At 46.7% G+C, this 12,544-nt stretch overlaps 1 protein-coding gene across 1 annotated transcript in view; it reads left to right on the forward strand.

Moving 5' to 3' along the window:
- LOC140390383 (allograft inflammatory factor 1-like) overlaps positions 1–12,138 on the forward strand; it is a 30,797-nt gene extending 18,659 nt beyond the window's left edge. Inside the window, exons 3-6 of the mRNA XM_072475505.1 lie at positions 2,118–2,184; positions 4,199–4,240; positions 5,995–6,157; positions 10,241–12,138. Coding sequence (XP_072331606.1) covers positions 2,118–2,184; positions 4,199–4,240; positions 5,995–6,157; positions 10,241–10,325 — 357 coding nt within the window. The 3' untranslated portion in view covers positions 10,326–12,138. The remainder of the gene's footprint in view (positions 1–2,117; positions 2,185–4,198; positions 4,241–5,994; positions 6,158–10,240) is intronic.
- The last annotated feature ends 406 nt before the right edge of the window (positions 12,139–12,544 follow it).

Consider the following 12,544-nt stretch of genomic DNA (forward strand, 5'->3'; position numbering starts at 1 on the left):
ATCAAGGAACTATGGTTAGCTGAGGTCAGGCAATGGTTTTAATAATGTGTGGAAAGGAAGTAAGACTGAGGGAAGTGATAACTTCCACAGATTGGAGATAATGGAATAGAATGAGTTCGAGAAAGAAATGGCACAAGTTGTCAGGTGGGTAGATATCTGACTTGGACAGTGATACAATACAAGCCATATGGGGATCTCATTGAAACTTACAGAATACTGAGAGTCTTAGATAGAGTGGATGTGGAGAGGATATTTCCACTAGTAGGAGAAACTAGAACCCGAGGACACAGCTCAGACTGGAGGGTTGATCCATTGGATGAGGAGAAATGTCTTCAGCAAGAGGGTGGTGAATCTGTTGAACTCATTGCCGCAGAAGGCTGTGGAGGCCAAATCGTTGAGTGTCTTTAAGACAGATAGATAGGTTTTTGATAAATAAGGTCATCAGGGGTTTTGGGGAGAAGGCAGGAGAATTGGGATGAGAAACATAGAACATACAGTGCAGAAGGAGGAGGCCATTCGGCCAATTAAGCCTTCACTTCCACCCTATCCCTGAAACCCAATAACCCCTCCTAACCTTTTTGGTCACTAAGGGCAATTTATCATGGACAATCCACCTAACCTGCGCATCTTTGGACTGTGGGAGGAAACTGGAGCACCCGGAGAAAACCCACGCAAATACAGGGAGAACGTGCAGACTCCGCACAGATAGTGACCCAGCAGAGAATCGAACCTGGGACCTGCCGTTGTGAAGCCACAGTGTTATCCACTTGTACTACCGTGCTGCCTGTAAATGTATCAACCATGATCGAATGGCGGATCAATGGGCCAAATGGCTTAATTCTGCTCCTATGTCTTGTGGTCTATTTCTTATATCTCATGGACCGTTTGATGCATGATCAATGACCACTAAAGCGAGGTTGTAGTCCAACTGAAGGCTTTAATAAGCTAGATGTTTCCCCAGCAGCTCAGGTACAGAAGTTCGGGCCTGACATACCCCCACGAAATAGCCCTCTCTCTGGCCGGTAGAATTCCTCCAGCGATTCCCCGGGGGTTTGTCGCCTTGTTGCAAGCAGGTGCCGGGAGTAGACCTGGTTTACCTGGCGAATATAGTGTCCTTTTAGCAGCTCGATTGTTGCATCGAAGTCTTCCGCTTCCTCGATGAGGGTGTAAATCTCCGGGCTCACCCTTGAGTGCAGGACGTGCAGTTTCTGCTCTCCCGTGGGTGCGTTTTCGGCCGTCTCGAGATACCCTTTAAAGCCCGCCAGCCAGTGCTTAAAAATTGCCGCTGAATTCGCCGCTAAGTGGGGGCTAAGTTGCAGACACTCCGGCTTGATTCGGAGCTCCATCCTTTCTTCTTTAAATTCTAGCTTATTAAATTGATGCACGATCAATGACCACTAAAGCGAGGTTGTAGTCCAACTTAAGGCTTTAATAAGTTAGATGTTTCCCCAGCAGCTCAGGTACAGAATGAGGGCTGCTGGGGCGGCACGGATTCTTATACTCCGCCTATCAGGGCGGAGCTATTATACACTCTAGCCAATAGAAAGCATACAGTTTCCACCAATGGTGCTTTAGCCTATCAGGTACTGTAATTCCTATAATACCACACCGTATTGTTCAATTGTTCAGTTGTTCTGTGTTTGATAGTGTGCGCCTGGTAACCAATCTATGCTCACTGTGTTTGATTAGTTAAGCCCGACTGTTGACTCAGAGCAAATTAAACAAACAGAAACTACCAGAAGCTGAGCTATATGCATGAGTGCAGACATTTTGTGACTGCAGAGATGCGTGCAAGCACTGTAAATAAAATTCTTGCACACTTACAAATTAGTGTCATCCCTGCATTGCATATATACCGACCACCCATCAGTTTGGGGCATTTTACTACATTAAAGATGCTACACAAATGCAAGTTGTCGCAGTTGAGACTATGTCCAGCTGAAGTGTGATGTTCTACCCCTGAGCACTAACCACCCTGTCGTTGATGAGCAGAATTCAAGAGTGGGAGGCAACGTCATGTCGTAACTGAAGTAATGCTCGTTCAACAATTACATCTTCTGTCTGTTCTCCTCTGAATCCTGTTTCCTATGATGACTGAGCTGTTCCTCTTTTTGCAGGACTTCCTGGATAACCCGAAGTACAACACCGATGAAGACTTGGAAGAGAAACTCCAAGCTTTCAAACGTAACTCTTTTGTTAACTGCTGCCTCAGTGCCTGCTGCAGATTGATGATCTGAGATTTTGATGTGGCAGATTTTAACCTGTTCAGTTGTTGGGGGCTGGTGGAGAGGGGTGGGGGCTGGGGGTGGGGGGGGGGGCTGGGGGAGGGGGGGGGGGGGTGCTGGGAGCGGGGGGGATGTGCAGAGGTGAGGCTTGATTAAGTTCCTGCTCAGGGAGTTCAGGCAAATCGTGTTGATCGTTCTCATGTGTGGTTCTGTGTTTCCCTCGCAACAGGACTGAGCAAGTCATTCAGACACTCGCTCACACCACTCCTGCGTGACTCACATTGATTCACCCAACCAGCAATTCCTCGATTTTAGAGTTGTCAAATCCTTCTCATTGCCTCGCCCTCAGCCTCTGTCAGTAACATCCACCAGCCCTCCAATCCCGCCGATCTCTGCACTCCTCCAAGTCTGAAAATTGCAGCATCCCTGATGTTCGTCCCTTCTCCGCTGATGTCCGTCCCTTCATTTTCCTGGGCCCCAAGCTCTGGGAATTCCTTCCCAAAACCACCCTGCCTCTCCCTCCTCATTTAAAATGCACCTTAAAATCTTAAAAAAAAAATAATTTACAGGATGTGGGTGTCGTTGGCTAGGCCTGCATCTATTTCCAATCCCTTGTTGTGCTTGAGAGGTTGGCGATGGGCTGCCTTCTTGAATCCGCTGCAGTCCCTGAGGTGTAGGTATACCCATAGCGCTGTTAGGGAGAAAATTCAAGGAATTTGACCCAGCAACATTGAAGGAGCAGCCGATATATTTCCAAGTCAGGGTGGTGAGTGGGAGGGGAAACTCCAGGTGGTGATGTTCCCAGGTATCTGCTACCCATGTCCTTCTAGATGGTAGAGGTTGTGGGTTTGGAAGCCGAAGGAACCTTGGTGAGTTCCTACCTCCTTAATCAAGCTTTTAGAGTTTGGATAATCGTTTTACACCCCCTTTGATTTTGCACTGTACTGAAGTCAGTGGAAAGGTAAGGGGAAGCTCGATGAGTATTTGTTGGAGGAATGAGTAGCTGGTGAACAGATCAGGTTGGAGGAGGCTTCAGTTGGCAGCCTTCCACCACTTGAGATGATGGTTTGTGCCTTGCTGGTCAACTCTTTGTTAAGCATTAGCTCAGGCACTCTGGCATGACAGAGTGGGGCTGGAAAGTTACAGGATTCGCTGGCATCTATTTTCCCAGGTACTCTCCTAAACCAGCTGAGCTTTCCATTTCTCCTATCCTCTTCCAATATACCCCCAAACAGTCAGACCCCCCCGCCCCCACAAACCAATGTCACGGCCTTCATTGACTGTCTCCCAGTTCTTAGTGTGTCAATGTCAGCCATATTCTTATGGCGTATGGACGAACAGCAGGTTGCGATCTGGTGACCAGTTTTTTTCCTTTTTTCGTTCTTGGGACGTGGGCATCGCAGACAAGGCCAACATTTATTGCCCGTCCCGAATAGCCCTCGAACTGAGTGGCCTTTTAAGAATCAACCACATTGCTGTGGGTCTGGAGTCATTGGTAGGCCAGACCAGGTAAGGACGGCAGATATCCTTCCTTAAAGGACATTAGTGAGCCAGATAGGTTTTTGCGACAATCAACAATGGTCATTATTAGACTTTTTTTGTTAATTCAAATTTCACCATCTGCCTGGTGGGATTTGAACCCGGGTCTCCAGGGCATTTCTCTGGGTGTCTGGATTACTAGTCCAGTGACAATACCACTACGCCGCCGCCTCCCCTACACAGGTCTTTGGGTACATAGCCATCATCCAACTGATGAACCTAGCTGAAACAGTGCAGACTAAGGTGGAGTGTAAAGGCTGGGTTAGAGATGTTGGTCTGAATAGCCTGTTCTAGTGCTTCAAATTTGATGTTAAATTTGACAGGGTGTAAATCAATCTTCTAACCCAGGCCAGGGTGGTTAGGTTAAAATTCCAGACTGATATTTAATTCCCATTGTATCTCAGTAAATGTTCTTTTCTTTCATTACTTTCCAGAGAAATACATGGAGTTTGACCTCAATAACCATGGAGACATTGGTAAGTTTGATGTTTCTCAATAATCGGCGGACAGAGTGAAAGCCCCCCACCCATGAACTGGTGTTCTGCTGATATTACTGTCCTACCTTTGCACGAGGGCCTCAATAAACAGGTTTCAAGCTTTGAGAACTCTCCATTACAGCCGAATATTTCACCCTGTTTTTTTCCCGGTTTACTTCAGCTCTTCAGCTCCCCTCGCCTCGAGCCTGAAGGTTGGCTTGGATGGTTTTGGAACCTGGCAGTCCCTCAGATGTTGCTATGACCATTCTGAATGTCAAATCTGCTCTTTCCTTTCCATTTCGCAGCATTTGCTTCACTCAACCGCTGTCTCTCCAATCCACCTTCACATAGTCATGGAACGCCATTGCTTCTTTGGCCAATTACATTGAATCTATGCCCTCTTTTTCTCGATCCTTCCCTTGTGTGAACAGATTTTCCCCCTCTGCTCTTATCAGATATCACATGATCTTGTATACCTCTATCAAATCTCCTCTCAATTTGTTCCTGGGATATGGATGACCCTGGCAAGGCCACCTTTTCTTTTTGTACATAAGAACATAAAATCTAAGGACAAGAGTCTGACCCGCCATTCAATAAGAACGTGGCTGATTTTTTTTGTGGACTCGGCTTCACTTACCCGCCCGCTCACCGTAACCCTTAATTCCTTTACTGTTCAAAAATCTATCTATCTTTGCCTTAAAAACATCCAACGAGGCAGTCTCAACTGCTTCTCTGGGCGGGGAATTACACAGGTTTGCAATCCTTTGGGTGAAGAAGTTCCTCCTCAACTCAGTCCGAAATCTGCTCCCGCTTATTTTGAGGCTATGCCCCCTAGTTCTAGTTTCACCCTCCAGTAGAACCAATCTCCCTGCTTCTATCTTAACTATTCCCTTCATAATTTTATATGTGTCTCTCAGATCCCCCCCTCATTCTTCTAAATTCCAATGAGTATAGTCCCAGTCAATTCAGTCTCTCCTCATAAGCCAATCCTCTCAACTCTGGAATCAACCTAGTGAATCTCCTCTGCATCCCCTCCAGTGCCAGTGCATCTTTTCTCAAATAAGGAGATCAAAACTATACACAGTTCTCCAGGTGTGGCCTCACCAGCACCTTACACAACTGCAACATAACCTCCCTGTTTCTAAACTCCATCCCCCTAGCAATGAACGGCAACATTCCATTTGCCTTCTTAATTACCTGCTGCATCTGCAAACCAACTTTCTGCGATTCATGCACCAGAACACACAGGTCCCTCTGCACAGCAGCACACTGCAATTCTAGTTGCTCTGACAAAGCTGTTGAGCGTTCTCCTTTAACATTACAAGTCAACCACAATTTGTCGGGCAAGGCCCGGCCAGGCAGGGCGGGAGAGGTCCTGTTATTATTGCTGAAGAACGGCAGGGTTTCTGAAAAATCTGGCAGCCTTTTGGGCCGTTGGGTTACTCAGTTCCGTAGTTTGATTTTGGAGTCCTGTCTTTGGTGTCTGAGCTGGGCACCATGCCCGCAGCACAACCCTATCCCACCATTGCCTGGCCATGGACTGATGGTGGCTGAGGCAGAACTCAATCCCTTGTGCTTTCTGACAGGAATCTCCGAGGATGAGAACCAGGAGCATCAGCAGACGCAGAGGCCTCCAAGAGGTCAAGGACAGGTGTCAGAGCGCGGATGCGAGTTAGACTACGTCATTTCGACATTGTGTCAAAACCTTGCCTCTCCTCCTCTCACCCTTCCTGCCTTTCACCCCTCTCACTCAGATATCATGGGGCTGAAGAGAATGCTGGAAAAGCTCGGAGCAGCCAAGACCCACCTGGAACTGAAGAAAATGATCAAGGAAGTGGCAGGAGACATGGGCGAGACCATCTCGTACTCGGACTTTGTGAAGATGATGCTGGGAAAACGGTCTGTCATTGCCAAAATGTAAGTCCCTCTTCGAGAAGTTCAGAGAAGGTTAACAAGGCTGATCCCTGGCATGAAGGTGTTTATCGTGCAGGTTGGGCAGATACCCTTTGGAGTTTAGAAGAATGAGAGGTGGTTTTATCGAAGCACGTATGATTGTGAGGGGTCTTGACAGGGTGGAAGCTGCCTCCTGGTCTGGAAACTAGGGGCACAGTTTAAAAATGAGCAGTGTCCCATTTAAGAGCGAGCTAAGGGGGATTTTCACTCAGAGGCTTGTTAGTCTGTGGAATTTTCTTAACCAGAGACCAACAGAGGCTGGGCCATTGAATATATTTAAGCTGAGCTGGGCAGGCTTTTGATTGACAAAGCAGTCAAGGGGTACGAGGGACAGACAAGAATTGAAACCACGAGTGGGACGCCGCTGAGAGACGCGCGGCTGGGGGAGCGGAGAATCCTGCCCCAGATCAGCGAAGGCAGAGCACATTCATGGGGCCAAATCGCCCACTCCAATTCCTAGGTTTTGTGTTCTTTTGAGAGAATGGGAGTTTTTTTTTCATTGCAGGCCAAAGGTTTTGAGAGGGTTTCAAACCTTGTGAGGTGTACTGACTTTCTAACAGTTGCTGCGATCCAGATATCTGTCTGAGGTGGTAGGTGTAAGGGGCAGGTAAGTGAAAAAGCAGTGACTCACTCCCTGGATTGCTCTTTAGCTTCTGATAGGGGGACGGTCTCTAATGTGGAGGGTGCCTGATTGGGCGTTCTTTAATGTGGGAGGGGCTCTCTGTTAGGGGGGGGGGGTCTCTGATATGGGGGGAGGTCTCTGATATTGGGCAGTCTCTAATGGGGGCCTCTGATGTGAGGTTCTGTGATATGGGGGGTACTTGATGGGGGGATTTTGATACGAGGGGGTTCTCTGATAGAGGAGGATCATTGATATGGGGGGGTTCTCTGATGGGTGTTCTGATGGGATGTCTGGTGGGGGTCCCTGATGGGGGGTCTCCAATATGATGGGGGGGGGGGTGTTCTTTAATATAGGACTCACTGATATGGGGGTTTCTCTGATAGGGGCTCCAATGGGGGTTGGTGGGGTCTTTGATGGGGAGGTCTGATGGACATCTGATGGACAGGTCTGATGGACGTCTCTGATGGGGAGGGCCTCTGGTTTAGCACAATGGGCTAAATTGCTGGTTTTGAAAGCAGACCAAGGCAGGCCAGCAGCACGGTTCAATTCCCGTACCAGCCTCCCCGAAGAGGCACCGGAATGTGGCGACTAGGGGCTTTTCACAGTAACTTCATTTGAAGCCTACTTGTGACAATAAGCGATTTTCATTTAATTTTATTTCATTTCATTTTTTGGGGGGTCTCTGATGGGGGGGGGGGGGGTCGGGTGGGAGTCTCGAGTGGGGTCTCTGATTGGGGGGGGGTCGGGTGGGAGTCTCGAGTGGGGTTTCTGATGGGAATTCAAATTCAAGGTGAGCCTGTTCAGCATATTTTCTTACAGCTCTAAATTTCTGTCTGTACGCCTCCTGTATGAACTCATATATCCCTTAAATAGATTTCTTCACTGCTTCATAGTGTCCAGGCCTTTCCTCTGATAAGGGCGCATAGAGTTCACTAGCCCTACCCACAAGTTTAGCCTGTAAGAGTTAACAATTTTGTAACAATCTAATCTGTTTAACTATTTTCTCAAAAGCACAGAAACATGTTTTGGTATCTCTCTCACCGGATTTGGCAGTTCTTGTACATATTTGAGTATCTCCCCACTAGGTTCCCGTCTAGAACCACCTTCCTCTGCCGTCTGCTCTAACCTTTCACTTGCTGCTGCCTGTGTGCAAATTGAAAGTCTCTCTCTCTCTCTCTGTCCTCCCAGACGGCTTTCTCCATTTCCCGATTAAAGTTCCTCTCTTCTTGGTCTCATTGCAATGCTCTCACCCTCTCTTTTTTCTGCATCTCTAACTTCTTAATTTCTATATCTCTTTGTAATTGAAGCTTCGCTAATTCAAAATCCTCACTTCTTGAAATTTTGGGTCTGGCCAACCCCTCTCGTATACTTAAATGTGTTGCTAGCCGCTCAATTATATCAGCCTTCTTAGCTCCTGTAGATAAGACTACTTCCAATTTCTCTGCCGATTCCCTCAGTTTGGTTTTAGGCACAAATTTCAAACTTGCTACGGTTACACAACTTCCAAACCCACGACCACCTTCCTAACTCACGACCACTACCATCTAGAAGGACAAGATACCTGGGAACCCAACACCTGGAGTTTCCCCTCCAAGACACTCACCACCCCGACTTGGAAACATATTGCCGTTCCTTCACTGTCTAACAGCACAGTGGGTGTACCTACACCTCAAGGACTGTAGCGGTTCAAGAAGGCAACTCACCATCTGAAGGGCAACTAGGGATTGGCAATATATGCTGCCCTAACCAGCGATGCCCGCATCCCGTAAATTAATTTTGCAACATTGTTTACATTCAGAAACCGAGCTAGATCGAGAGCCGTTTTCTGCAGCCTTATTACTTAATATAACATGTTCTTACTTAGGTCCACTTGTTTTCCATTCTTGTTATGTTCAGAAGTCAAAAATTCCCTACAGCCAAGGAATTTTTTTAATTTTAATTTTTTTATTATAAATTTAGAGTACCCAATTTATTTTTTCCCCCAATTAAGGGGCAATTTAGCGTGGCCAATCCACCTACCCTGCACATCTTTGGGTTGTGGGGGCAAAACCCACGCAGACACGGGGAGAATGTGTAAACTCCACACGGACAGTGACCCAGAGCCGGGATCGAACCTGGGACCTCGGCGTCGTGAGGCGGCAGTGCTAACCACTGTGCCACCGTGCTGTCCACAGCCAAGGAATTATGCCGTTTTAAGATTCAGGACTGAGCCCCCAATTTTCAGTCACGAAGCACGCTGATCTTACCTGCAAGGGTATCCCAACTTGGAACACGGGTTCCTGGGGGTGTATAGTTTTATTTTGTGTTTGCGTGAGGAGACAAATGAAACTCCAGTGAGACTAAATAGCCCAGCCATCGTGTAACAATTATTAAAGACTATTTATTAAAGTGAAGAAACGACAAATGCACACAAACAGAACTATTGTACTCTCATGCAATTAAGGTATATGAATTACTAAACACACACACACGGTTTATATGGAACATACCCCTTTGTTACAATATATATCGATGATACCTGAACTCTGTAAGACTTCCCCTGTTCCCCAAACAACATGCAAATTGAATAATCAGCTAGAGTTACTACACAATACAGGGATGATACACAGATCTGGGAACCATCTTTTTCCTGGCCCAGCGAAAATATTTTAAAACTGCTGCTACAAAGGTTTTCAGTACTGCCTTGGCTCTAAGACTGAGAAGCTTGTTTGCTGTAAACTTGGCCTTCAGGCTTAGTGGCTGGAAACTTGTCTGTCCATTTTCTGAGACTGTTAGATGGTATCTGCCTCTTCTGGCTTCTCAGAGTCTGGGCAATTATGCCTTTGTTGTTCTTTGATTATGTCTTCTGTGTATTCAGCTGTCTGCCCCTATCAACTTCCTTGACTATACGTTAACATATGTATATCTCAGGGACCTCCCCAATCACCTATAATCAGTTTCTCCTCCATAAGCTATACACATTTGATTCTTATCTAAACTGCCATTCTAAACTCATTGCCGGGAGTAGATCTTTGCAATTGCCGCCCTTTGAATACTGGATACTAGATTCATGATGTGGAGATGCCGGTGTTGGACTGGGGTGAGAACAGTAAGTAGTTTTACAACACCAGGTTAAAGTCCAACAGGTTTGTTTTGAATCACTAGCTTTCGGAGCACTGCTCCTTCCTCAGGTGAATCCTAGGAAGAACAATTTTCACCTGAGGAAGGAGCAGCGCTCTGGAAGCTAGTGATTCGAAACAAACCTGTTGGACTTAAATCTGGTGTTGCAAGACTTCTTCCTGTACTAGATTCATGACAGAAGGTAAAATCTTTTCTCATCTCATAGCAATACGAAATCTAACTATTAATGATTTGTGGTGAAGTGAAGGAGTGTTTTTGAGATTCAGCTAGACAAAGCTAACATTGTTCTGGTTCTCTCTGCACAGAATCTTATTGTATGAAGAGAAGGCTAAAGAACCCGTGAAGCTCACTGGATTCCCAATGAAGAAAACCTTCAGTGACCTCCCATAATCCTTTTCTTTGCCAACGTTGACCTCCCAAGATGAACATTCTGACCCACATATGCTGTCTGTCATCAAGAGCGCCAAATTCCATTTCTCTAACATTGCATGGCTCCGAGGCATCTGCCTTAGTTCATCTGTTGTTGAAACCCTCATTCGCGCCTTGTGTCCATCCAGGCTTGTGCATTCAAATGCAGTGCTGGTCACTCTCCCACATTCTGCCCTCTGTACAGTTGAATCCATCTAAAGCTCTTTTGCTCACATCCAAGCTCGCTCCAAGTCACTTTGGCCCATTACCCCATTGTGCTTGCTGACCTATACTGGTCGGGCAATGCCCCAATTTGTAACATCCTGATTCCCCCTTACAAATCCCCTTGGGGTTTCACTTGTCCCTATCTCTGTAGCATGCTGCAGCTGTACAGCCGTCCAAGATCACTGCACCCAGCCCAAATCTGGTGTTCCTGGATTTCTGTGCTCACAATTTGAAGTCATGCCTTCAGACGCCCAGACCCTCAGCTCTAGAAATCCCTCGGAAGCTGGCTCAGCCCCTTGTGATAGGATGACGGTGCGGCACCTTGTACCTCAGAGCGCCATCCCGTCATAGTCAGAACGCAGCGTGCCATTGCGCCATGCAATGGCTGTGAAGCAAAGGAGAGAAGGCATTGCACGATGCATTTTCCCACAATTGGCATAGGAGTTGGAGTGGAGATAAGGAAATGTTTAGGGAGTGAGTTGTTCAGATCTGGAACGCATTGCCTGAAAGGATGATGGAATCAGGAACAATAGTCACTTCCAGAAGGAAATTGGATACACACTTGACAAGGGAAACACACTGCTTTGGGGGGGAATTACAGGGAGTGGGTGCAATTGGATATCACTCTTTCAAAGGGCTGACACAGTAATATGGGCCTCCTCCTGCTCCATAAGTTGTCTCTGATTTCTTCATCAATATTAATCACAACCAATAAAGGCAGATGATCTGGTGATTAACCCATTGCCGTTTATGGGAGCTTGCTGTACATAGATTGACTGCCTACATTACAACAGTAACAACACTTCAAACAGTATTTTATTCACTGTGAAGCTCTACCGGGCGTCCTGAGGTGCTGACAGGTGCCAATCTTGCTTTTTGAAACACAGGTTATATTCGTATGGGAGAGATTTCCGAATATCTGCTAAACTCGACAAATTTGGAGAATTTTACGTTCCCATCTGGTAATTTCTGATCTATGAACACCAGTTAATGGAAAATGTGACTGGACACTTGCAGAATAAAAGAATGATGGAATTGTTGCACTTCCTTTTGTTCCCATCCTTGTTCAAACTCATGCTGACTCACCCAAAGGACTAACCCTAAGGGGCAGGTCTGATGTGCAAGGTCCCCTTAAATAGTTTGGACAGTCCTGGTGGTTCAGGATCTCTTTATAAAGTTGGGGACAGTTCTGGTGGTACATGGTCTCTTTAAGAGTTTGTTACTGTTTCCTGCACAGACAGTGACCCAAGCTGGGAGTCGGACCTGGGACCTAACAGTGGTTAGCACTGTTGCTTCACAGCACCAGGGTCCCAGGTGCGATTCCCAGCTTGGGTCACTGCCTGTGCGGAGTCTGCATGTCCTCCACGTGTCTGCATGGGTTTCCTCCGGGTGCTCCGGTTTCCTCCCACAAGTCCTGAAAAACGTGCTGTTCGGTAATTTGAACATTCTGAATTCTCCCTCAGTGTACCCGAACAGACACCGGAATGTGGCGACTAGGGGCTTTTCACAGTAACTTCATTGCAGTGTTAATGTAAGACTACTTGTAACAATAAAGACTATTTCAAAATTATTTCTGGTGGTGCACGATCCCTTTAAGAAGTTCATGCTAAACCCTGCACTAACCATGGGGGAGGGTCACCTGCTGTTCAAGCTGCGGCTGCCCGGAGGTTGGAGATGGTCGTGGCCCCCGATTACGAGCTGCTCAGAAGGGAACAATTGATCATGACGCAGTGAATGGTAGTGATTGCGATGTCATATATGGGGGAGGAGTGGCAAATATGGCACCAATATTCAACAAGGGGTGTGAGGCCAGTCTTAGTAAATACAGGCCAGTGAGTACAACATCAACAGCGGGTAAGATTTCAGAAACACAATCAGGGGGGAAAATGAACAAGCATTTGGAGAGGTTTGAGTTATTAATCAATGAGAGCCAGCATGGATTTGTAAAAGATAGATCATGCTTGTCTGAGTCCTTC

Source organism: Scyliorhinus torazame, chromosome 14 (assembly GCF_047496885.1).
Source record: "Scyliorhinus torazame isolate Kashiwa2021f chromosome 14, sScyTor2.1, whole genome shotgun sequence".
NCBI lineage: Eukaryota > Metazoa > Chordata > Chondrichthyes > Carcharhiniformes > Scyliorhinidae > Scyliorhinus > Scyliorhinus torazame.